A 23,077-nucleotide genomic window follows, 5' to 3' on the forward strand; every position below is an offset into this window, starting at 1 on the left:
TGGCGCAGTGGTTAAGAATCCTCCTGCCAATGCAGGGGACACGGGTTCGATCCCTGGTCTGGGAAAATGCCACATGCCGTGGAGCAACTAAGCCCATGTGCCACAACTACTGAACCTGCGTGCCACAACTACTGAGGCCTGCACATCTAGAGCCCATGCTCTGCAACAAGAGCCACTGCAACGAGAAGCCCGCACACCCCAACAAAGAGTAGCCCCCACTCGCTGCAACTAGAGAAAGCCCGCGAGCAACAACAAAGCCAAAAAAAAAAAAAAAAGTTACACTGGTTCAAATATCCTTTTGATAAAGGAGAGACTGAATGGAACTGATATGCATTTGTTCAGTAACATAATCAGCAGACTTAAACTTTTTATTCTGAGTTACTCTTAATGAGAAGGGTCAGATTTTCTCTTGTGTCTACACAAGGAAAATCAAAGACTTTCCAAAACACAGAACAACTTAACCTTTTCAATGCAAGCCTCAAGTATAGGCCACATATTTTTTTTTTTGCAGTACGAGGGCCTCTCACTGTTGTGGCCTCTCCTGTTGCGGAGTACAGGCTCCGGACGTGCAGGTTCAGCGGCCATGGCTCACGGGCCCAGACGCTCCGCGGCATGTGGGATCTTCCCGGACCAGGGCACGAACCCGTGTCCCCTGCATCGGCAGGTGGACTCTCAACCACTGCGCCACCAGGGAAGCCCTAGGCCACATATTTTTAACCCAAGCAAAAGATTCAGTATAAATTTATAATCCATGAACTAGTTAAATAGTAATGAATAAAAGCAATACACTGTACATATTTCAAACTTTTTAAAATAATACTTTAGGCAAAATCTCTGGGTTAGATTGGTTTCCTAATTTACACTATTTTATAAAGACAGAATCATTGGCTGTACATGAATCTCTTTACTTTTCCCAGTTCTCTGTGTTTAGAGATAAATTTTTGGTCTTATGCTACCTGAAAGGAGGGACCCCACAATTCACATGGTATCAGCTTCCTGAACTCAAGCAGAATGCCTAGGAAGAATTATATGGCCGTCACAGACAGGCCTTCATAATGTGATTTAATTTAAGTGGCATCAACATTACACTAGCACTATCTACCAACGTTAGTTATATATTTTTAAAAAAAATTTGAGAAGCAATTACAAACAGCAAAAATAAACATTATTTTAAAAAGAGAAGCAAGATTAGTTTGAATATATGTCATTTAAAATGTAAATTTTCTTTGCCAATAAATTATTTAAATTCCCTTGTTAAAATGGGGATACTTTAGATTGCGTGTTACAAAATGGGTGAGAGGGGGCACGCCCAGACTGTTTGGACTAGCCTTACCTGACTGTATGAACTTGTAGATAAACGAAGAAGATCTCTAATCATATCCTGATGTACCTTTTTGTATTCACAACCCTCAACAGTTAGTGTTCGTAGCTACAAAAAAAAAAAAAAAAAAACAGTGTAAATCAAATCTCAAAGTTTTTTACTAAAAGTTCATTTAATTATGAAGTAACACCAATAATTAAATATTTATTTGAAAAACTGTCATTTAAAAAAGTCACTGTGGGGAGTTCCCTGGTGGCTAGTGGTTAGGATTCCGGGCTTTCACTGCTGTGGCCTGGGTTTAATCCCTGGTTGGGGACCTGAGATCCCGCAAGCTGTGCAGCACGGCAAGACAAAAAAAAAGGCATCATGATTTTAAAAAGCTATTTACCTCATGCTGCAACATTACTCTGTCAATCAATAGCGCTCTGATGTGTTGCTTTTTCCCATGGAGCTGAAAAACAGTAGCAAACACTTCAACATTTTCCCTAAATGACTTCAACAATGGTTCCCCTGAACCCCTTAACAAAAAATTAGTTCAAAGAAGGTACAGGATGGGCTGATGGGTACTGAAGGTATTTCATTTATTCTAAAATCATCAGACTTTTATTCAGTCAAATACTAAAAATACAAAAACAGCCCACTAAGAAAACTGCTTTACTCTATTAAATTTATAAACAGCCTTTCTGGGTAGTTGTGTATGTTTACTACAGAATATAACATTTTTTATTTTTGTAAAAATTATCTTTTAAGCTCTCCCCCACCCCCAATGTTCTACCCAGTCACTAAAGGCAGATGTCTGGAACTCAGACTGTTCCTCTTTCACACCTGTATCTCATTAGTCATCAAGTCCCCACAATTCCATCTTCTTTTAAAAACACCTTATCTCCACCCCAATGCCAGTGACTGGATTCAGGCTGTGCTTTCCCATCTGAACTATTATAATAGTTTAACTAAAGCCTCCCGGCTTCCAGTCTCAATCGCCTACTGCTTATTGTTCACAGCGATGGCAGAGCTTTTCAAAATTCACTGAATTGAATACTGATCTTTCCAACATTTACATCAGATCTACTTAAGAACTTCTAATGACTCCCCCATTGCTGAATGTAAAACTGAAGCATTTTCTTGGGCAAAACTAGAAATGACCTAGTTTACCTCCTGCCACTCTTCCCTACAAACACTGTTTGCTAAAGCATGCCATGTTTGTACATCTCCCTGCCCTGTCACATGCCATTCCCTTTGTCTAAAATATGTAGCACCCTGTGCCTAAACAATGAACTCATATAACCTTTTCAGACTCAATTTCAACAAAAGTCTCCTATAGAAGAACACTGCTATGAACATCAAATGGCTGACTTAAGTATACTTTCTTCCAGGCTCCCAGGGAAGCTTGTATTGACTTCTCTTGGAGACCAAATATAACATAAGATTACATAAAATGCAATGCTTTAAAGTCATGCCTGTGGACAACCTATTTTTACTCCTTCAGTTTCTTACATGGTAAGAAAGCTGTTGCCAAGTTATCAGACTTGAAATTGCCATTGAGAGTCCAGAGACTACCATGGAAATCGACAGAAGAGTTTGTCTCAGGGAAGTACATTTTTTCTAGGATCCTTTTGATTATACCATCATATAATATTTGAAAATCTACTATTTTTACTTATAGGGAACTTCCTCTGTATGGCAAATAATTGCTAAATCAGGTGGTTATATCAATATTATACACCTTTAAAAAAAAATTCAGCTTTAGGTGAAAATACTGACCCGATTTTCCATTGATTTCTTTACTAGGTTAAAGCTTTTCCAACGAGAGTCAAATTCATGCTTGTGAGATCCTTGGAATTGCAAAAGGTCTCCAGTAATCTGCATCAAAGAATTGCAAATTTTATATTTATGAGTCGTCAAGTCAAACCCGGTCATATTAACAATTATGCAACTGTTAAATGACAACTGTACCTTTATGATAAGAAACAAGGACTTGGTATCATCTTCTGAATTATTAAGTATGTGGTCTATAATAGGAGGAAAAGAATTTTGGTTAAAATATTTTAAATTACTATAGGACTCCTGATATACTAGTTAAGGAAGAAGAGCAAAAAACAAACGAACCAAAAAAAACCACTGCCTGATATTCTCACCATTTAGAATTTTAAAATGGTTAAGTAAAAGCACACATGCTATAAAATAAAATTTCTAAATATTTATTAATAAACATAAATTAAATACATATTTGTACTTACTAAGAAGTTTCCTTATGACCCTAGCAATTGTTTCTCGGTGGTTCTCTCTGGATAGATCTATTTTTAAAAAAATGAGAGAAAGCATTTTACACACTGAATGCTGACCAGAGCTTTGAAGTTTATATCAAAACAGTTATATCAAGAAGAGATAACGTATCCAGGAAAAAAACAAATGGGTCTGTATATGGGAAAAGAATCTAAAAAAGAGTGGAGATATATTTATATGTATAACAGATTCACTTTGCTGTACACCTGAAACTAACACAACATTGTAAATCAACTATACCCCCAATAAAAATTAAAACAAAATAAATAAACAAACAAAAAAAAAACAAAGAAAAACCAAATGGGTCTGTCTTTATCATAGTTGGTTAGTAGCTTGGCATGATACAGAATAACTTTTAAAACCTTCACATTTATAAGAACCTGCTTACAAAACTTTATTAGGCAGGCAAGAAGGAAGGAGATAAAACTATCTCTGCCAATATTTCAAAGGCTCTATCCTCTAATTAGAGGCCATAAATGCATAGGATTCTCTAATTAGTTGTGGTGACCCAAATCAAACAAACAAACAAACTACACCTAATTAATGTATGCAATGAACTCCGATGTTAATCCAGCAATAAAGAAGTGTGCTAAATTTCTATTAATGTTAGATTCAGAACATTAAATTAACACAAAATGTTTTACATAAGTATTTATATAAAATTTAACTCACTATGATAGAAAGATACTATAAAGATAGTTAGAATATGTAAGGGTTTACATCAAGTATAATACAACAGTTCTATAACAATTCTAACCATAAATGAGCATTACAATATATGAAAAGTCTGCCTTTGCACATAGAAAGCATCTATCTTTTACTGGCTATTCTTTATATAATAATTACACACTTTCTCCAGAAAAATCAAAGATAATATTAAGTAATTAATATTCATTCTACATATAAAAAAGAGACTAGAAAAACTGTAACTACAAAATTATCCCATTTTAACCCTTGTACAGTAACTGATGAAAACAGTCCATACAGATTTACTCAGATTAGGATTCACATACCATATTCAAGTCCAGTATACAACTTTGTCTCTTCCAAGGACACCATACTCGGTACCCTGTATAAAAACAAGAATGCTTGTATTTATTAATAATACCAATAAGGAGGCTTAAAGGGAAAAGTGTCATTGCTAGAATGTTTAAATGATGATCTTTAACAAACACAGATCTCTCATCTTCAGTACTTCAATTCTTTACTCTAGCTTTCTGAAGATTAATGCTCTATCTGTTTCAGTAAGGACAGTGTTATTCATCTTTAAAAAAAATGTTAATTAAATGTAATGACTTTAGGGGGGGGGAAATTTACTGCCCAAATGAACATAACACTGATATTCAATACTCAAAGGTAAAAGCTTAAATCTGATGTTAAACATTTATACAAGGAAAAGTCAGCTTTACAATGTTATAATAAAGGTTAAAACTAGACACCAAAAAAAATCACCATCAAATTTTACTGTAGAATATACAGCAGACACGCTTCTTTAGATAATCATTACCCCTCCTCTTAAAACCAGCTAAACTGATCTCTCCTGACATCTGCAGTAAAATGCCACTACTTTTGAAGATGTTCAGATGTAAAAATACTACATTAAAAGTCATTTTTTAGGTATGTATGGACAGATTCTGCTGGGGAATATGAACCTTTATATCTGAAATCTAAATTTTCTTTAATGAAAAATAAATAGACTTTATTTCAAAATATGAGATTCAATTCAATAACTTTTTACAAACAAAGCGATAATACTTTCTAAGAAAAGGAAGACAGGCACAAATGCCAAGGAAACATGGGGTAAGCGTATCCTATACAAGGCTAATTAGTAATAAATAGAAAATTTATAATTATTGCTCATAATTCATGACCTACACAACACTTGTAATGAAGAAAACACTATTTTGAAATCAACATACTCCTCCCCCGTACTGTATTTTTTTAAGTTGAATTAATTAAGTTATCTCTACCCTAATATTTGGTTGTTATGAATTCTGGAATTTATCTAAATGGGTAATAACATTAAGATGACTAAAATGCCAATTATTTAACTATGTTCCTTGCCATAATGTGGATGGCAACAGTACTGTCCCAAGTTTCAAAACCAAGCCTACAGAATATAAACAAAGAATGGTAATATTTCATAATATAAAATGCTAATTTGCTTTTCAGAGAATTTCAAGAATTTCAAATTCAAATTCTTCTTAAAATCTGGTTTTCATTCCATAAAGTTTCAACTTTCGGCAACAGCTTGCAAACTTGAACATTCTGTAAAATTATGTATGATTGAAAAATATGTATGTATCCAGAGTCCAGTCATTAAAAAATAAAATCAGATTCTTTCACACTGAATTTCAAGGGAAGTCCAATAACTTTACTGAAATTAGATTTGACCAAGAAAGAGAAAAGGCTGTGCTCACATAGTAACAAGCGTTAGGCGAAAGACTGTTACCCACCCCCCTCCACCTTCCCTGGTAAAGCATGGGGAAGTACTTGGCCACAAGCTATCACATGAGAGTACATGTCCCCTCACTGCTGCTATAAACATAAGTTGTTTCCTAAAGTAGGAATACAACTGTACCTCACCCCGTCCATACCTAGTACCACACAGTACTGAACCAAGCATGCATTTTAATTATTGTCACAAAATTACTCTTAACAAATGACATTTTAAAAAGCAATCACTATAGTAAGCTATCCCGAAAATTTTTTTACTATATCAAACAAACCAACAAGCAAACAAAAGGCTATCAGTTGGGAATTTGAAATGTTTTTCTTATATGCCTTTCTGACTCTAATAACACCAATCACACTATAACTACATTTAATAACAAATCTCATCTAAGAACCATGATGCTAATTCTAAAAATCCATGTGTCACTCTGAATTGTTTCCCTATCAGAAAAGTTGATGAAGTACTATCACTTATTACAATTATTTAGAAACATATCAACCTGTGTGGGCTTTTAAAATATTAAGTAATAGATTTAAATTAAAATGGCTTAGGCTTTTACTTTTAAAACCTGAACTAAAACACATCTTACACATCTCAAGAGTATAGAAGGCATCTGTTTAGACATATAGTTCAGCTTTACTTTATTTGTTCTTATCCATCTCAAGTTTCTTTTATGCTTATTTATCTAAGATTCAGCTTTAATTGATCTCTTCTTATCTAACAAATTAATTAAACTCTGATTGTATTGACACCTTTTACACCAAATGCTTCTCATTGAGTATAAATACATATTTATAACTAAATATTTCTTCTGATCTTTAGAAGAATAATTTTCTAAAAGAAATGTCTATCCATTACCCAAGTAAGACTTTATGATTGTATCTCTTTGTGGTCACATTTTAAGTCTACGTGTGCTGGGCTGTACTCTCTGATACTTAAATCTGCTCTTGTAACTTTTAGTTATGTACATAATCTTAGCTGAGTAGACTTAAAGTGCTATCAACAATTATAGATCTGCATTCTGATTAAACACTATAGTAGCAATATATACAATTTAAACAAAATATCATCACTCCCCCACCCCGAGTGAAATTCATTCTACTCATCACTGGTTCATTTTACAAACAGTAATATAAAAATAAAAGTATGACAAATAATTTCAACACAACATATTACAAATAATACCATGTATACAATAATAATCAAGTTAAATCAGGTTCATAGCAACTACATAGGACCACCAAGCCACCTAATTTATAACAAAATGTGTTTAATATCTGTACCACTTTAAAAACAAAACAAAACAAAAAACTTGTACGTTTTCTACATCTATGCTATTTGTACCACTAGATGGCAATCTTCTTTAGATTTGATTAGAGTAGAACGATGAAAATAATCACTGGTGGGAAAGAAAGGATGGTGAAAAAGGAAGAAATGACCAGTAACATAAAAACAAAATATACAATACAAATCAAATATGCAAATGAAGGCTAGGTGAACTGTCATGGAACAACTGCAAACAATAATTCTCCCTTTCTGTAAGTGGAAGAACAACCTACCCTGCTCCAAATCCCTCCCCTCCCAAATGAAAACAAACATAAAAGGTATAAAAACCAAGCCACTAACAGATTTTGTTTTCCCTCAAGGTAACAAGTGTTTCACAACAGACAACTGGCCTATTTCTGTGTTCTGTTATCCAGTTGAATCCTGGGCATAAACAATAGCTATAAACACAAATTAAAGGCTGGCTCTGACTCTACCATGTGAACAAAAGGTTGCCAAGTAAAGAGAATCTTACATACCGCTAGGTTTAAAATTAACTCGGAGCATAAGAACTATTTCCATGTCTGACACACAAGTTTTTTTAAAAATCAATGAAAACAGTCAGAAGGTGAAATAAGGAGAAAACAGGGTTACTCACCGTGGAGTAGTAACTGTTTCCTTTTCTGTGTGCAGCTCCCCCAGCAGAGCTGGGTAGTTTCCTGGAGGTGCCAAGAGAGGTTAGCTAGCCCTGCCCCTCATCGCATAACAACACATCCTTTCACATATTCATGAAATGGTCTCAACTCTTAGACCTTAAGTATGAATTTTTTTTTTTTTTGAGTGAAAAGTTAGTAAAAGCTGAGCTCCTAAGAATGATTTAACTAAGAATGACTTAACAGATCTATTGGAGGAAAGGGGGCACAAAGTAAAGAAGAAATATTTGAGATGAAAAATGATGACTCCTCTACCTTGAGTAACCCTGTTTTTATAGATGTTAGTTTTTTGCATCCTGTGATAGCTGGTTAGACCTAAAAGATTCTAAAGAAATGGACTGCAAAAGGAGAAATTAATGACAATTTGAGGATTAAAGGCAAGTGTCCAAAATTCCTACATGACCCTGGAAAGACATAATCCAACTTCCACATCTATAAAGGTAGAACTATGAGTATAAATTATAGCACAAATGTTTCTATGAAATCATTAACTAAAGGTTCCAAGAGCAAAATAGAGAGGTTTAAGATTAATTCAGTAACCTTGGTATCTGACAAAACTGTTAAATTTCAAACTGAACTAAACTAAAAAAATTTACCCAATTAAGGGTAAATTAAACCCTCAAGGGACCTTATTTCATCCATCCTTTGAAACAGTAAAATTTAAAATATGTACAAGATACTTAGTAACCCTACGTTGCTAAAGGCCAAAAAGTACAATGTAGATATCATTAGATATATAATTTACTTTATACTTAGGACAATCAACTCATCTCATCTAAGCTTTTTATTTTTTGTCAGTCTCTAATCACATAGCATAGAAAATTGTTTTTCACATGTGGTAGCCATTTCCCTGAACAATGGGATCCCATATACTCTATTAGCAATTAAGATTTTCTTACAGGAAAATTCAGAACTGAAATAAGCTTCTGGTTTTTTACTGCTGCAATTTGCCAGAAGACTAATACTACTAATACATGCACAAGGCAAACTTAATAATAAGTGATTCGAAAAAAAATAATTAAAGCAGCTAGAATATTTTCCCTAATTGAGATTTATATAAGAAAAATGTAAGTTTAAATTTAAAAAAAGAATTGAGCTGCTAGGTGCTTCCAAAAACTGGTCTGGTATTTCAGAAAATGCAAAATGTCCCACAATACCACAGCCAAACTCCACCGGATATCTTAGGCATTACACTAAAGCATTGGTCACCATTATGCGTTTCCTTTTCTCCCCAACTTGGCACATTTTACTCTATCTCTTTTGGAATAACTCATGTCCAAAATAAAAGAGTTCTTTTCATCTTCTAGTTTCAAATTGACTTGCTACTGATAATCTCCAAGAATTATGCTACAGATCTTCTCTCTTCAAACTAGGCAGTATGATTCACTATTACAGAACAATGGCACCATCAATTGAAATTATTTGATTAGTTCTTTCAAATCAATTTACACTTAGAAGATTTTAATAATTATTGACCTATATTAGAATAAGCATTTTAGAAATTTAAAAGGCTAACTTTATTTTATTTTACTTTAGTGAAAACTAACTTGCTATCTGCAAAAAAAAGTCATGTTATATAAAGTCAATGTAAAAAGTCACATATTGCCAAAATAAATTAAAATTTCAGGTGAAGGTGATACCAGTTAGAAATTGGTTTTTTAAAAAAGGATTCTGTTAAGAACTAATTAAAAGCCCAGGGAAGACTTTACAAACTCTCTCTTTTGACAATTCAAAGGCAAAGTGATGCCCATTCATCTCTAACTGTACTTTGTATAATCATTACACTGAGTAGATGTACATAACTATAAAAAATCCTAAAAATGTGTACTGTTCAGTGATTAAAATGATTGAAGTTTTCCTCGTTGTATATTTTATTTCATTATGTACTATTATATATACAAGAAAATATATTTTATAATTAAAATATATAAACACATTTATATTAAACATAATTTTGTATTACTTCGTTAGGTTTTATTATGTCAAATTTTCATTAAGTGAAAATTCTAAACACAACACTTTTAAATCTAAATCATCTTTCCTTTTCAACTTTTCTGAAAAAAAACCTATAAAGGGATATTCATTTCTATTTTATAGCTTATAATGTATAGTAAAATGGGCTAACAATCTGCTTAATTATCTTTTGTGGCATTAATAAGGTTTTAATAATATGGTATTGTTTTCCTTACTGAAAATGCATTTCATTATATACATATCTAACTGGCTTTATAATAACCAAATGGAACATTTGTCCTAATGCACATTTATTTCAAAGGATAAAGACTTTGCTTCAATGGCTCCATGCTGAAATGAACTGCAACGGAAACCTCTAAGCCTCCTGAGTGTATTGTAATCATCACTCAATACTAAAATAATCTAATTATATACACAGAAGATAAATGCTTTTGCTCTTAGATAAATTATTGGATTAAAGGACCACAGTTCAACACATTCAAGCAGAACTAAGTTTACTGATATAATCAATTTGTTACGTATGAAATAGCTTTTTGGCATGCCGTAAGAGTTAAGTTCTTACTAATTACATACTGTTAAAGATCATTAGGGAAATCAAAACCATTTCTGTAGGTCTCTCATTTAAAAATATTGTTTAACATCTCTCTTGACAAAAATGAATTTTGGTAAAATTGCTCTTATATCAAACTATAAAACTGATGAAAAACAAAAGTTCTTTAAAAGAATTCAGTAAATTCCTAGGCAAACTTAAAACAGATTTCCTTACCTGAAACGACCCTACTTCTCCCTCTTAAATCTAATGAGTAATCTAAAAAGTTCAATGCCTAGAAACAGTTTTTAGATAAGTGAAATAAGTGGGAATTATGAAAATGTATGACCCCAAACAACTGATTATGCAGAATATGGAAAGACAAGCAAGCCACATTTTAAAACCATTCCTTGAAACATTTTAAGATTTTTGTTGCAAAATCAACAAATAATTCTCCCCTTCTGCTTTTCTGAGGGGCAAGGTTTCCTTACTCATTTTTGTGTGATTTTCATTAACTTATTCAGCAATGAGATGTTGGTGTTCAGAGAAAATAATCTAACATGGTATACTGAAACTAGCATCTATGTACTTGATAAGTGAGCTAAAGTTATATACAGCTGATTTCATTTAAATTCAATTGTTTTCAACTTAAATGGTAACACTGACAATGGACTAAATCAAGACATTCATTCGAAATAATAATACTCTGAAAAGCACTTAAATTTGTAAAAGCAACTTGGTGGATCTCAAAAGTTCAAAATCATAATGAATAACATAGAACAAATTTTTATTAAAAAACACCCCAGGTTTTTTGCTAGAAAATCCTTACCATTGATTGCAGACCAAAAAAAAAGGTGTTTTCCTTTCTTTTTTTAAAGAATTTATCTTAATTAACTCAGTAAACTAACAGATGAACTTAATATCTCTAAGTTGATATTTTAAAACTGATTAGCATTGAAAGTTATTCTATCCTGGTACCATATGAAAAATCTGAATAAAGCCCTAAAATTTATAGATCTAAACTGTGCCTCAGGTGTTTTTGGCCTAACAATGACAAAAAGGTTAAAGTGATACAGAAACAACACCAATAACAAAACCAGTGACTCATTATGTGACTAAGTCTTAAAATATATGCCAAATGGCAAAACAGCAAAATATGTAAAGTAGTTATTTTTACTTACAAGTTAGTAACTGGCTCTCCTTTCAAGGGAGGTAGGAGGTTTCCTGAGCCAATTAAACAGTTGTGTACTATAGTCAGACTCTGTAGAACATCATCTCTAGAAAAAATAAAAAGCATTTTCATATTTGAGAAGACTCCAAATCCCTATTTAAGAAAAAGCCTTGTAGAGTTTAAGGTGAAGTAAAAAACTTTATCAAGTGAGAATATACAAAATTAAGGCATAGAAATGATGAATGTTTTCAGTTTACCCTCTTAATAGTACAAGGTAATTAAACAGATATTTACTGATAATATTAGACCTGCTTACATTTAAACAGGCTCTAAATAATCACAAGTAACAACAACTGATTGCCCTTTGTGAAGCAATTCTGAATTTAATTCCCTATTTACCCAAAGATCACAACCACTAACAAAAAGGGAAAACAGTATTACAGAAGATTCTCCACTACAGTCTGTCTTTTATAATGCGCTAGCTAGGGACTTCCCTGGCGGTCCAGTGGTTAGGATGCAGCGCTTTCACCGCCAAGGGCCCAGGTTCAATCCCTGGTTGGGGAACTAAGATCCCACAAGCCATGCAGCGTGGCCAAAAAAAAAAAAGACTAGCTAAACATTTACTCCAAAAAGCAGTTCAGAGTACCACACAGCCAACGTAAGTCAATCATACTTCTTCCTCCTCCAAGCCCATTCCTACTGGGTTTGTTTATCAGAATTTCCTGTTATTTGACACATAGTAATTTTCTTACTATGATTTTAGGAACTTTCAAAGATTCAAACTATAAAAGTCTAGTGGTCTCAAATAATTGTTTCGTGCTAAAGCTCTTTGGGGGAGAAACAATATCTTAGAGATATTTCTCTAAGTAATATTAATATCAATAGTATGAATTACTGAAAAGAAACAAGCCAATAAAATCTAAGGCGAATCTAGAAAAACAGGCACTTCCTTACAAAGGGGGCATATTTACACACACTTCCCAAAAGATGCGCAAGTGACACTGTCACTAAAAGCAAACTAGAAAAACTAGAAAAAAACTGAGTTTTTCTATTTAAGATGTTTAAATATTATGACAAAATTTCTGTTATTAAACTATAAAATGGTTTTATATTATATAGTTTTATATTATAGTAATGTGATTAGAAAACCACTTAAATGTATTAAATGGTTTTCTGATCACATTTATGGCAGATATTCAAAACACACATTGAAAATGAATACATCAGGGACCTCCCTGGTGGCGCAGTGGTTAAGAATCCACCTGCCAGTGCAGGGGAGATGGGTTCGAGCCCTGGTCCAGGAAGATCCCACATGTCGGGGAGCAACTAAGCTCATGCACCACAACTACTGAGCCTGCACTCCAGAGCCCGCGAGCCACTACAGAAGCCCGTGTGCCTACAGCCCGTGCTCCACAACAAGAGAAGCCACCACGGTGAGAAGTCCGTGCACTGCAACTAGAGAAAGCCCACGTTCAGCAACGAAGACCCAACACAGCCAAAAATAAATTAATTTTTAAAAAAAAGAAAATGAGTACATCAGATATGCCATCGAGAGAGGGAGAGGCACAAAAAGAATTTTTTAGTCTACAACCATATAACACTAACTGATTATAAAAGAAAACTAACCTAGACATTTCAAGTTCTCCATCCCCACAATGCTGGAGTTTGATGAGCTCAGGCTGAAGAAAAGAGTCCAACAGATAGAAGGCAAAAGCCACTTCTTCAGAAGAAGGAACATGCCACTGGATCCCCAAATTCCACAAGTCCCCTGGTTTACCCCAGTCCTAGAAAATAGCATTTAATTAGCAAGTTGAGAAGTTAGGGAAAAAAACAACATACAAACATATTTTAAAAGGCTTAAAAGAAACTGTATAGGTAATCCAAACCTAAGGCAGCAAGTGCACAAAATAAAGGTATGAAGACATCATAGGAGTCTTTCATTATCACCCCTGAAAAGGGTCTCCCTGAAGAGCCACTCAAATATCAGTTTACTATAAGAGTAACAGTAAGTTTATGTAAGGCTATTGCATTCCACCCCCAAGCTATATGGAACTATGGAGGTTAAATATGGCATTAAAAAGTCATTTCACATACAAACAGAAAAGAAGAAAACTAGAGCTAGATGAGAGCTACATCATACTTCCCAACTTTAAAACATTCCAATAATAGTTTTAGTAATCTATGTTAAAAATAAAGAAGTGACACCTTAATACACAGCAAAGAAAAAACCCGCACTTTGAATCCCTTAGAAAAATAACCCAATATATCCTGGAATCCTAAATTATTGAAAATGCTTGCCTTGATAGGAAAGTATTCAGAAGGAGGCTTGTCAAAGCCGCCTGGCACACTGCAGTATTCTGTAGGGTAGATAAGTGTAGTAGAACGAAGAAGGTGATGCAAAAGGTTACAAGACAGAGTGTAACCCTGCTTACAGGTTAAATGTAGGGTTCTTTGGAGAATCTTTACAAGGTGCTCCCTATAAAGAAGCAACTTCTTCCCATCCACTCGAGTAATCTAAAAAGAAAACAGTTAAAGATATTTTGGTTAAAAGATCAAGAATCAACAATTAAAGTTAACTATGTTTGGCCATTAAAGTAGTCTAAAATAGTAACAGTGTGTTTCTTTTTTTTTTTTTTTTGCGGTAGTTGGGCCTCTCACTGTTGTGGCCTCTCCCGTTGCGGAGCACAGGCTCCGGATGCGCAGCCCAGCGGCCGTGGCTCACGGGCCCAGCCACTCCGCAGCATGTGGGATCTTCCCGGACCGGGGCACGAACCCGTGTCCCCTGCATCGGCAGGTGGACTCTCAACTACTGCGCCACCAGAGAAGCCCGTAATAGTGTTTCTTAAAATGACTTTAATTCATTTTAGGATTATCATTTTAATTATATTCTAACAATGAATTCTTCCTTAAGATCAAAACACATTTTCTGAGTTTAGGCTCTGAAGTGTCATAGTAACATCCTTTTCAAGAGGCTGTCTCCTTAAAGAGACAAAACTTATTTAAATGGATTTCTCTGTTCTTTGGTTTCTGAACTAACCCCTATAGGAAATGAAGTTTGACTGATGGCCAAATTTGGCATGAGGTGGGGGTGGGGGGGGAAGATGCCAAATCCGATACACTTTTCAGTCAGAGTTACCCACAGTAGAATTAATCAGTAAAAGTCAGGTAGAGCATTGACCGCGAAGTAGTCAACAGTTACCATACTCCTTTTATAATAAGAAAATGAGATTATCTGACTTTTTGTTGTCCCATAAAGACATTTTTCAAACTTATGACTTTACATGTTTTTTTTTTTTTTTTTTTTTTTTGCGGTACGCGGGTCTCTCACTGTTGTGGCCTCTCCCGTTGCGGAGCACAGGCTCCGGACATGTAGGCTCAGTGGCCATGCCTCACAGGCCCAGCCACTCCGCGGCATGTGGGATCTTCCCGGACTGGGGCACGAACCCGTGTCCCCTGCATCGGCAGGCGGACTCTCAACCACTGCGCCACCAGGGAAGCCCGACTTTACATGTTTTAAAGTTAACTTTTCAAAACAGGATAAATCTTCAGAGCAAGTCAACATTTTCACAGAAATATTTTCTTATTCCAAAGATTTACAATACCTCAGACAAAAGTTGAAGATTCCATAGTAACTCCTTATCTAGCTCTTCTTCATTTAATACATCATCATCTAAAAATAGCAAAATAGTATCAGAAGAAAAAAACAAATATCCAACTAAATGCATCATTTAAAAGTATTTATATTTAATATTTCTAATAGCTGAGAAAAGTCTCTTTTAGGACTTTTTCTTTCTTTCTTCGTTAAGCTGGACTTGCTCCAGAGGAGGTAGAAGCTCAATTTTCAAGAAAATAAACACACCAACCAGGATGCCTGCCCCTACACATCTCACAAAATAACAGATACTATAGCAACAGCTGAATGCTTCTTGTATGTATGAAAACATTAATGTAATAGAGTTAAAATTTCTAAGCTACCTGTCAACCCTGGATGATACCTTGTTTTGAGCAATTTTACCCCAAACTGTAAAATTAAAATACTGCATGGCTTAGAGAATCTGTTTCCATCAACAGAGTTGTAGAAACCAAGAAAAAAATTTGCTAAAGTTACAAATACAGAATAATAACCTTAAGACTTACTCATTGTAAGCTGAGTTATAACACTGCAGCAGTGGGGAACAAATAGCTTCAAAGATTCCTCCGGGCAGCACTGAAAACATATTTGTATAAATAAGTTTTTTTGAAAGGCACAAGTATTGAACAGTCACAAAGTATACACTAGCTCTATTTTCAGTGGCAAATAAGGGCTATAAGCAGCTACTGAAAGAAATGTGTATTTTAAGAATGACAAGCATGTCTAAAATAATTAACCACATAAAACTCATGGCTATTGATTCATTAATTCATCAGTCCAGAAAACCCCAACTCACCTTCACTGCAGCACGGCACATGTCTGCCACCATGCGGCCTGCAACTCTTGTTTCAAATATATGTGAAATTGAAAAATTAAAAACCTTCTGAAGGGCCACCTATTAAAAGATAATGTAACAAATGAAAATGTCTAACCAGCACGTTTAAGAAAATTAAACATCTTTTGAAACACCAAAGAAAATGATACTCAGACTATACTAAAAATAACCAAGTAGGAAAAATTTAACCATCTGAATACATAAAGATTTGCTTAATAATGCTACATTCAGGTTTATGAATAACCTTTGCACAAAACCCTCATGTGAACAAAACATTTGCGGCACAAGATTTTATTTGCTGCAGAAATGCTAAGCACAAAACCAGAGCTGCTGGAAGCAAATGCAATTTAATTATCTTGCTGGCCAATCCAATATAACAGAGGGAATTTGGGGTAATATCTAATAATTACAGTTTGTCATTCTGACAACTACAAACTATATTTTTCTCTCCTCTAAAAGACTTGAAGCATTCTATTTAATTTTACAATCAAGTCACAGAATTTTAATTTCATTTCTGAATTAAAGAATTAGCTCTAGACATGGATTGACAATGCTGCAAATTATAAACAACTCCTTTCAAAAGATTTTGGTTAAATAAGAGATTATTTATGTTAATTTCTTTATACTAACATAATCTTAGTAAATATTTCATGCAGGTGTAAGGCAGTTTAGCTTTTAACCAAGATAAACACTGAACAATGATAATCTCAGCGAAAGAAGAAACAGAAATGGAAAGAGAGTAGTGGAATAGAAAATATGAAATAAATACCATATTGTATATAATAGGTATCGACTAATACTGAATAAGTGAATGTTCACAGAATGCCTTATGAGGACAAACTATTTCTCATTCATCATAGTTTGCCAGATCTTTATATTTGGGATTTAATTTCTATTACGTGATGGCATAAACAATTTTCAAAACTTTTCTCCCAAGTAGTATTTTACTGTAAATTTTAAACATACAGTCAATTCTTGTTATTTGCAGTAGTTATGCTCTGTAAAATCACTGTGGGCACTGAATTAGCAAATACTGAACCACAGTTCTTAGGGGAAATACAGGATTAAGTTCCCATAAACCTCTGGTTACATTTTCATCAACTGATGAAATATGGATATATAATTTTGTTTATGTGTGGTTCTCTTTGAAGACACTTTAATGTCTTTAATACACTGTTGATTTTTGCATTTTTGCAACAATTGCACTGTTGACACTTTAATACATTGTTGATTCATTAACCTTGAACTCATAGCCAAAAGCACTATAACTCATTTCTGAACGAAGCTTACCTAAAACATGTTAATATTTTCTACGTTAGGTCCATCACAACTATCTTTTGCTTAGAACACTAGACAGTGAGTGCATCAGCATTACTCTTGGGGGCCATTTTAAAATGCAAAATCACCAAAAAGCACAAAAATGTGAACAATCTGTCCTTAAATAGATGAAAAAAGGACACCTGTTTACATTACAGTATAAGAGCTAAAACAAGATGGCAGAGTGTCACCTTATTCGATTTCAGCTGTTAACACGCACAACTCAAAAATTTTTGCCACTTTCAAAAGTCTGCACAAAAGCACTGCGAGTACCAATTTTGCGGTTACAAATAAATTTTAGCAAGTACACTATGTTGAATTTGCAAATACAGAATCTGCAAATAATGAGGATCAACTGTGTATCTTTTCCAAATTTTATTTTATTATCATTTTTTTTGGCCTCGCCACGCCATGAGGCACGCAGGATCTTAGCTCCCCACCAGGGATTGAACTCGTTCCTCCTGCAGTGGAAGCGCGGAGTACTAATTACTGGACTGCAAAAGAATTCCCCATCTCTTTCAAATTTTAGTATGGAAAGAAAGGATAAGCTGGCATGATATGCATACAAAGTAACTTGAAGTTCAATTTTTAAAACATCAAATAAAACTACAAGTTGGAATTTAATTCTTTGCAGCAATGCACTCTTACCATAAATATTTCTTTGGAACATTGTGTGAGGATTGTACTAAACGTAGAAGACAGACCTAATTCGACCAAACTCTCCAAGTGAGTCATTTTCTCAGTTTCTGTCTCTTCTCTTGTTTGCTCCAATGTGCTACTTTCTATAAGTCCAAAGCATCTAAATAACCCAAAGAAAGTAAAATTTTAGCAACTAAAAACTGGCTTAACATTTTTTGTTGCTGATTAGATAAATCCATTGTCATGACTATGCAAGTGATAGCTACTTAATTTGTACATGGATCACAAACCAACTGTCCTTTTGTAACTTGAGAAGAAGCACCAGCCTTGCACAGTACTGGGTTGGCCAAAAAGTGCCTTCGGTTTTTAAGTAAAAATAAAAGACACATTTTTCATTTTCACCAAGAACTTTACTGAACAACGTATTCACCCTTTTGTTCCACTACCTGCTGCCATTTTTCAGGCAAATTCATAATTCCATCCTCCCAAAACTTTTTATCTTTTTGAGCAAAGAACTGTTCCAGATGCCTTTTACAGTCTTCCAGGGAATTGAAATTTTTTTCCACGAAGAGAATTTTGTAAAGACCGAAATAAATGGAAATCCAAAGGTACTATGTCTGGTGAATACAGCGGATGAATCAGGACTTCCCAGCCAGGGACTTCCCTGGTGGTCCAGTGGCTAAGACTCTGCGCTCCCAATGCAAGGAGCTCAGGTTCAATCCCTGGTCAGGGAACTAGATCCCACATGCCACAACTAAGAGTTTGCATGCAGCAACTAAGAGTTCACATGCCACAACTAAAGATCCCGCACGCCACAACTAAGACCCAGTGCAGACAAATAAATAAATAAATATTTTTTTTAAAAAAGAACTTCCCAGCCAAGCTGTAACAGTTTTTTTGTTTGTTGGTTTATTTTTTTAATTTTTGGCTGCATTGGGTTTTCATTGCTGCGTGCGGGTTTTCTCTAGTTGTGGCAAGCGGGGGCTACCCTTCGTTGCGGTGCGCGGGCTTCTCATCGTGGTGGCTTCTCTTGTTGCAGAGCACGGGCTCCAGGTGCACGGGCTTCAGTAGTTGTGACCCGCGGGCTCTAGAGCTCAGGCTCAGCAGTTGTGGTGCACGGGCTTAGCTGCTCTGTGGCATGTGGGATCCTCCTGGACCAGGGCTCAAACCCGTGTCCCCTGCATCGGCAGGCGGATTCTTAATCACTGCGCCACCAGGGAAGTCCCTGTAACAGTTTTTGCCTGGCCATCAAAGAAACATGAAGTCTTGTGTTATCCTGTTGGAAGATTATGCATTTTCTTTTGACTATTTCTGGATACTTTTTGTCGAGTGCTGCTTTCAGTTGGTCTAATTGGGAGCAGTACTTGTTGGAATTAATCATTTCGTTTTCTGGAAGGAGCTCATAATAGAGGACTCTCTTCCAATCCCACCATATACACAACATCACCTTCTCTGGATGAAGACCAGCCTTTGGTGTGGTTGGTGGTGGTTCATTTCACTTGCCCCACAATCTCTTTTGTTCCACATTATTGTACAGTATCCTTTCATCGTCCATCACAATTTGTTTTAAAAGTGGAACGTTTTGGGCTTCCCTGGTGGCACAGTGGTTGAGAGTCCGCCTGCCAAGGCAGGGGACGCGGGTTCGTGCCCCAGTCCGGGAAGATCCCACATGCCGCGGAGCGGCTGGGCCCGTGAGCCATGGCCGCTGAGCCTGCGCGTCAGGAGCCTGTGCTCCACAACGGGAGAGGCCACAACAGTGAGAGGCCCGCGAAAAAAAAATAAATAAAAAAAATAAAAGTGGAACGTTTTCATTACATTTAAGTAGAGAATTGCATGTGGAAATATGGTCAAGAAGGTTTTTTTCACTTAACTTATGTGGAACCCAAACATCAAAGTGATGAACACAACCGAGCTAATGCAAATGATTTTCAACACTTGATTTGGATATTTTGAGTATGTCGGCTGTCCCCCGCGTGGTATAACGTTGACTGTTCTCAATTAATGTTTTGATTTGACTGCTATCAACTTCAACTGGTCTACCCAACCATGGAGCACTGTCCAGAGAGAAATCTCCAGCAACTTCGCAAACCACTTTTTTTCAAAAATTTTTTTAAATTGGAGTATAATTGCTTTACAATGTTGTGTTAGTTTCTGCTGTACAATGAAGTGAATCAGCTATTATATCCTCATATCCCCTCCCTTTTGGGCCTCCCCCCAGCCCACATCCCACCCATCTAGGTCGTCACAGAGCACCAAGCTGAGCTCAGCATGTTCCCACTAGCTATCTATTTTCCTGTGGTAATGTATATATGTCAATCCTAATCTCCCAATTCGTCCCACCGTCCCCTTCCTGCCCTGTGTCCACCTGTTCGTTCTCTACATCTGCGTCTCTATTCCTGCCCTGCAAATAAGTTCATCTGTACCATTTTTCTAGATTTCACATATATGCGTTAGTATACAATATTTGTTTTTCTCTTTCTGGCTTACTTCACTCTAGACTCTAGGTCCATCCACATCTCTACAAATGACCCAATTTCGTTCCTTTTTATGGCTGAGTAATATTCCACTGTATATATGTGCCACATCTTCTTTATCCATTCATCTGTCATTGGACATTTAGGTTGTTTCCATGTCCTAGCTATTGCAAATAGTGCTGCAATGAACATTGGGGAACATGTGTCCCTTTGAATTATAGTTTTCTCAGGGTACATGCCCAGTAGTGGGATTGCTGGGTCATAAGGTAGTTCTATTTTTAGTTTTTTAAGGAACCGCCATACAGTTCTCCACAGTGGCTGTAACTATTTACATTCCCACCAACAGTGCAAGAGGGTTCCACTTTCTCCACACCCTCTCCAGCATTTATTGTTTGATGATGGCCATTCTGACTGGTGTGAGGTGATACCTCATTATAGTTTTGATTTGCATTTCTCTAATAACTGGAGATGTTGAGTTTCCTTTCATGTGCCCCTTGGCCATCTGTATGTCCTCCTTGGAAAGGTGTCTATTTAGGTCTTCCACCCATTTTCTGATTGGGTTGTAATTGTTTTTTTGATATTGAGCTCTATGAGTTGTTTATATATTTTGGAGATTAATCCTTTGTCTGTTCCTTCGTTTGCAAAGATTTTCTCCCATTCTGAGGGCTGTCTTTTTGTCTTTGCAAACTACTTTTGACATGTTCGATCAGTCACAGCACCTTCTCCATACACTGCACAAATCTTTTTTTTGCATTTCAGTTGCGTTTTTACCTTTCTTGAAATAATAAAGCATAATATGCCAAAAATGTTGTTTTTTTCTTCCACCTTCAATATGAAAATGGCTACACAAAAATTCACCAATTTTTGATAAGTCTTTTTCTAAATGCACCCCAATATGACAGCTGTCACATACAATCTAACAAAATTGTTTCGAATGAAGTTAAAGACAACTAAGTATTACTAGAGCCATCTTATGGAAATAAACAAACGAACCTTTTGGCCAACCCAATAATTAAATACAGGTTGCAATGCAAAACGAGGCTAAAGTTGCTGGGACAGGACATCACTATTTTTGAATGTCAGATAAAGGAGATATCTGGGGTACTTGCTCACCTGTCCATAAACTGTAAGACGAAATCCTCAAATTCAGCTGTGGCAGAACAAAGTTCTCGCTCCACCTGTAACATGTCAATGTGGAGAAAATTTTAAAATAGTCTTTGATTTTTTTCTCTGAACAAAACTCAATTGTAGTCTACAAAATGTTTCTAACACTTCATTATTACATTGAGCACTGAGAAACAGCACCATAATCCCGTATCAATTTAGAATAACTCATCTACTTTCCAGGAACCAAAATAAGAAGTAATTAACATATTTTGTAAGGGCCCAAAACAGAAGTCAGGCAGCCATTTTTTAAAAAATCAATAACAGTTTTCAAACTGCTGGTGTATGTGTAAAGGATTATCTCTCACTACTTAAACATCTAAATGCCAAAAGTCAGGTAGTAAAATACTTGTAATAAAGAAAATTGTTCTGAAAAAAATCCAGACAGTAATGAAGAAAATTTCTCTTCATTAAATGCCGATCCCCTTAACAGATTTATTCCTAACATAAGATGGAAAAACAAAATGCCACCACCTTTGCTTAACAAAACATTAAAAAGTGACAAAACACTGAAATACACCTTTACATGTCACTTGTTTACTAAAATAGCCTATTTTTGACCACCCCCTTTGGTGGGTGCTCTGCAGATTATTTTATCAATGATGACCTCCATTTATATCGTTCTGGTCACAAAACAGTGGTCACAAAACAGTAATTTTAACTTATGAGCACCTCTGCAAAGTTGCTTTTAAACTATCAAATATTACTATGCCTATACAGTAAGAATCAGAACTCAGCTAACCAATCCTTTTACAACCAGAAAGGATCCTTACTTCTGTGAGGTCATTTCTTTCTTGTAGTACAGATGAACAATCTACTAAAGGCACCAGGGTGGAAAATGTTGCTATAAATTGGAATGTGATCTATGGGAAGATACAAAAGATCTAATATTAATTACATAACTCTAGTTCCAAAATACATGTATACCATAAGCTACAATAAAGTACCAAATAAATTATTCTGAGGGAAATTCCACAACAATTTTTCTGAAAGTTTATTTGGTTTAAGCACAAAGTTCTGCAATCTCTTGTCACTGAGAAGTTACTGTGCCTCCCACCAAAAATATAACATTAGCTAAGAGTAAATAGAAAATGCTAATGCAGAAGCTAGAGACCAGGGAAGAGGGAAAGTGAACGATATTGTAAGTCAGAAGGTGTGTGTATAAGGGGAATCTGGCATTTCACACCCAGTAATTTTTATTATGTTCCTTGTGACAAGTGCAGACAAACGGAAGCACAAGTGATCATATGCTATCATTTTTAATGTATCTGCTTAAGGAAGACAGGAGATACGTAATGAGCTTTAAAA

The 23,077-nt window shown here is 35.3% G+C and overlaps 1 protein-coding gene across 1 annotated transcript in view; it reads right to left on the minus strand.

Annotated features, from left to right (window-relative positions):
• PSME4 (proteasome activator subunit 4) overlaps positions 1-23,077 on the minus strand; it is a 98,591-nt gene that overhangs the window by 26,212 nt on the left and 49,302 nt on the right. Inside the window, exons 12-26 of the mRNA XM_082671731.1 lie at positions 22,543-22,632; positions 21,719-21,783; positions 18,141-18,291; positions 16,137-16,235; positions 15,847-15,916; positions 15,312-15,379; positions 14,008-14,223; positions 13,336-13,493; positions 11,720-11,815; positions 4,618-4,673; positions 3,559-3,615; positions 3,275-3,330; positions 3,083-3,181; positions 1,710-1,772; positions 1,334-1,429 (exon numbers count right to left, since the gene is read on the minus strand). Coding sequence (XP_082527857.1) covers positions 1,334-1,429; positions 1,710-1,772; positions 3,083-3,181; positions 3,275-3,330; positions 3,559-3,615; positions 4,618-4,673; positions 11,720-11,815; positions 13,336-13,493; positions 14,008-14,223; positions 15,312-15,379; positions 15,847-15,916; positions 16,137-16,235; positions 18,141-18,291; positions 21,719-21,783; positions 22,543-22,632 — 1,440 coding nt within the window. The remainder of the gene's footprint in view (positions 1-1,333; positions 1,430-1,709; positions 1,773-3,082; positions 3,182-3,274; positions 3,331-3,558; positions 3,616-4,617; positions 4,674-11,719; positions 11,816-13,335; positions 13,494-14,007; positions 14,224-15,311; positions 15,380-15,846; positions 15,917-16,136; positions 16,236-18,140; positions 18,292-21,718; positions 21,784-22,542; positions 22,633-23,077) is intronic.

This window comes from Grampus griseus (assembly GCF_964374135.1).
Source record: "Grampus griseus genome assembly, chromosome: 15".
In the NCBI taxonomy this organism is placed as follows: domain Eukaryota; kingdom Metazoa; phylum Chordata; class Mammalia; order Artiodactyla; family Delphinidae; genus Grampus; species Grampus griseus.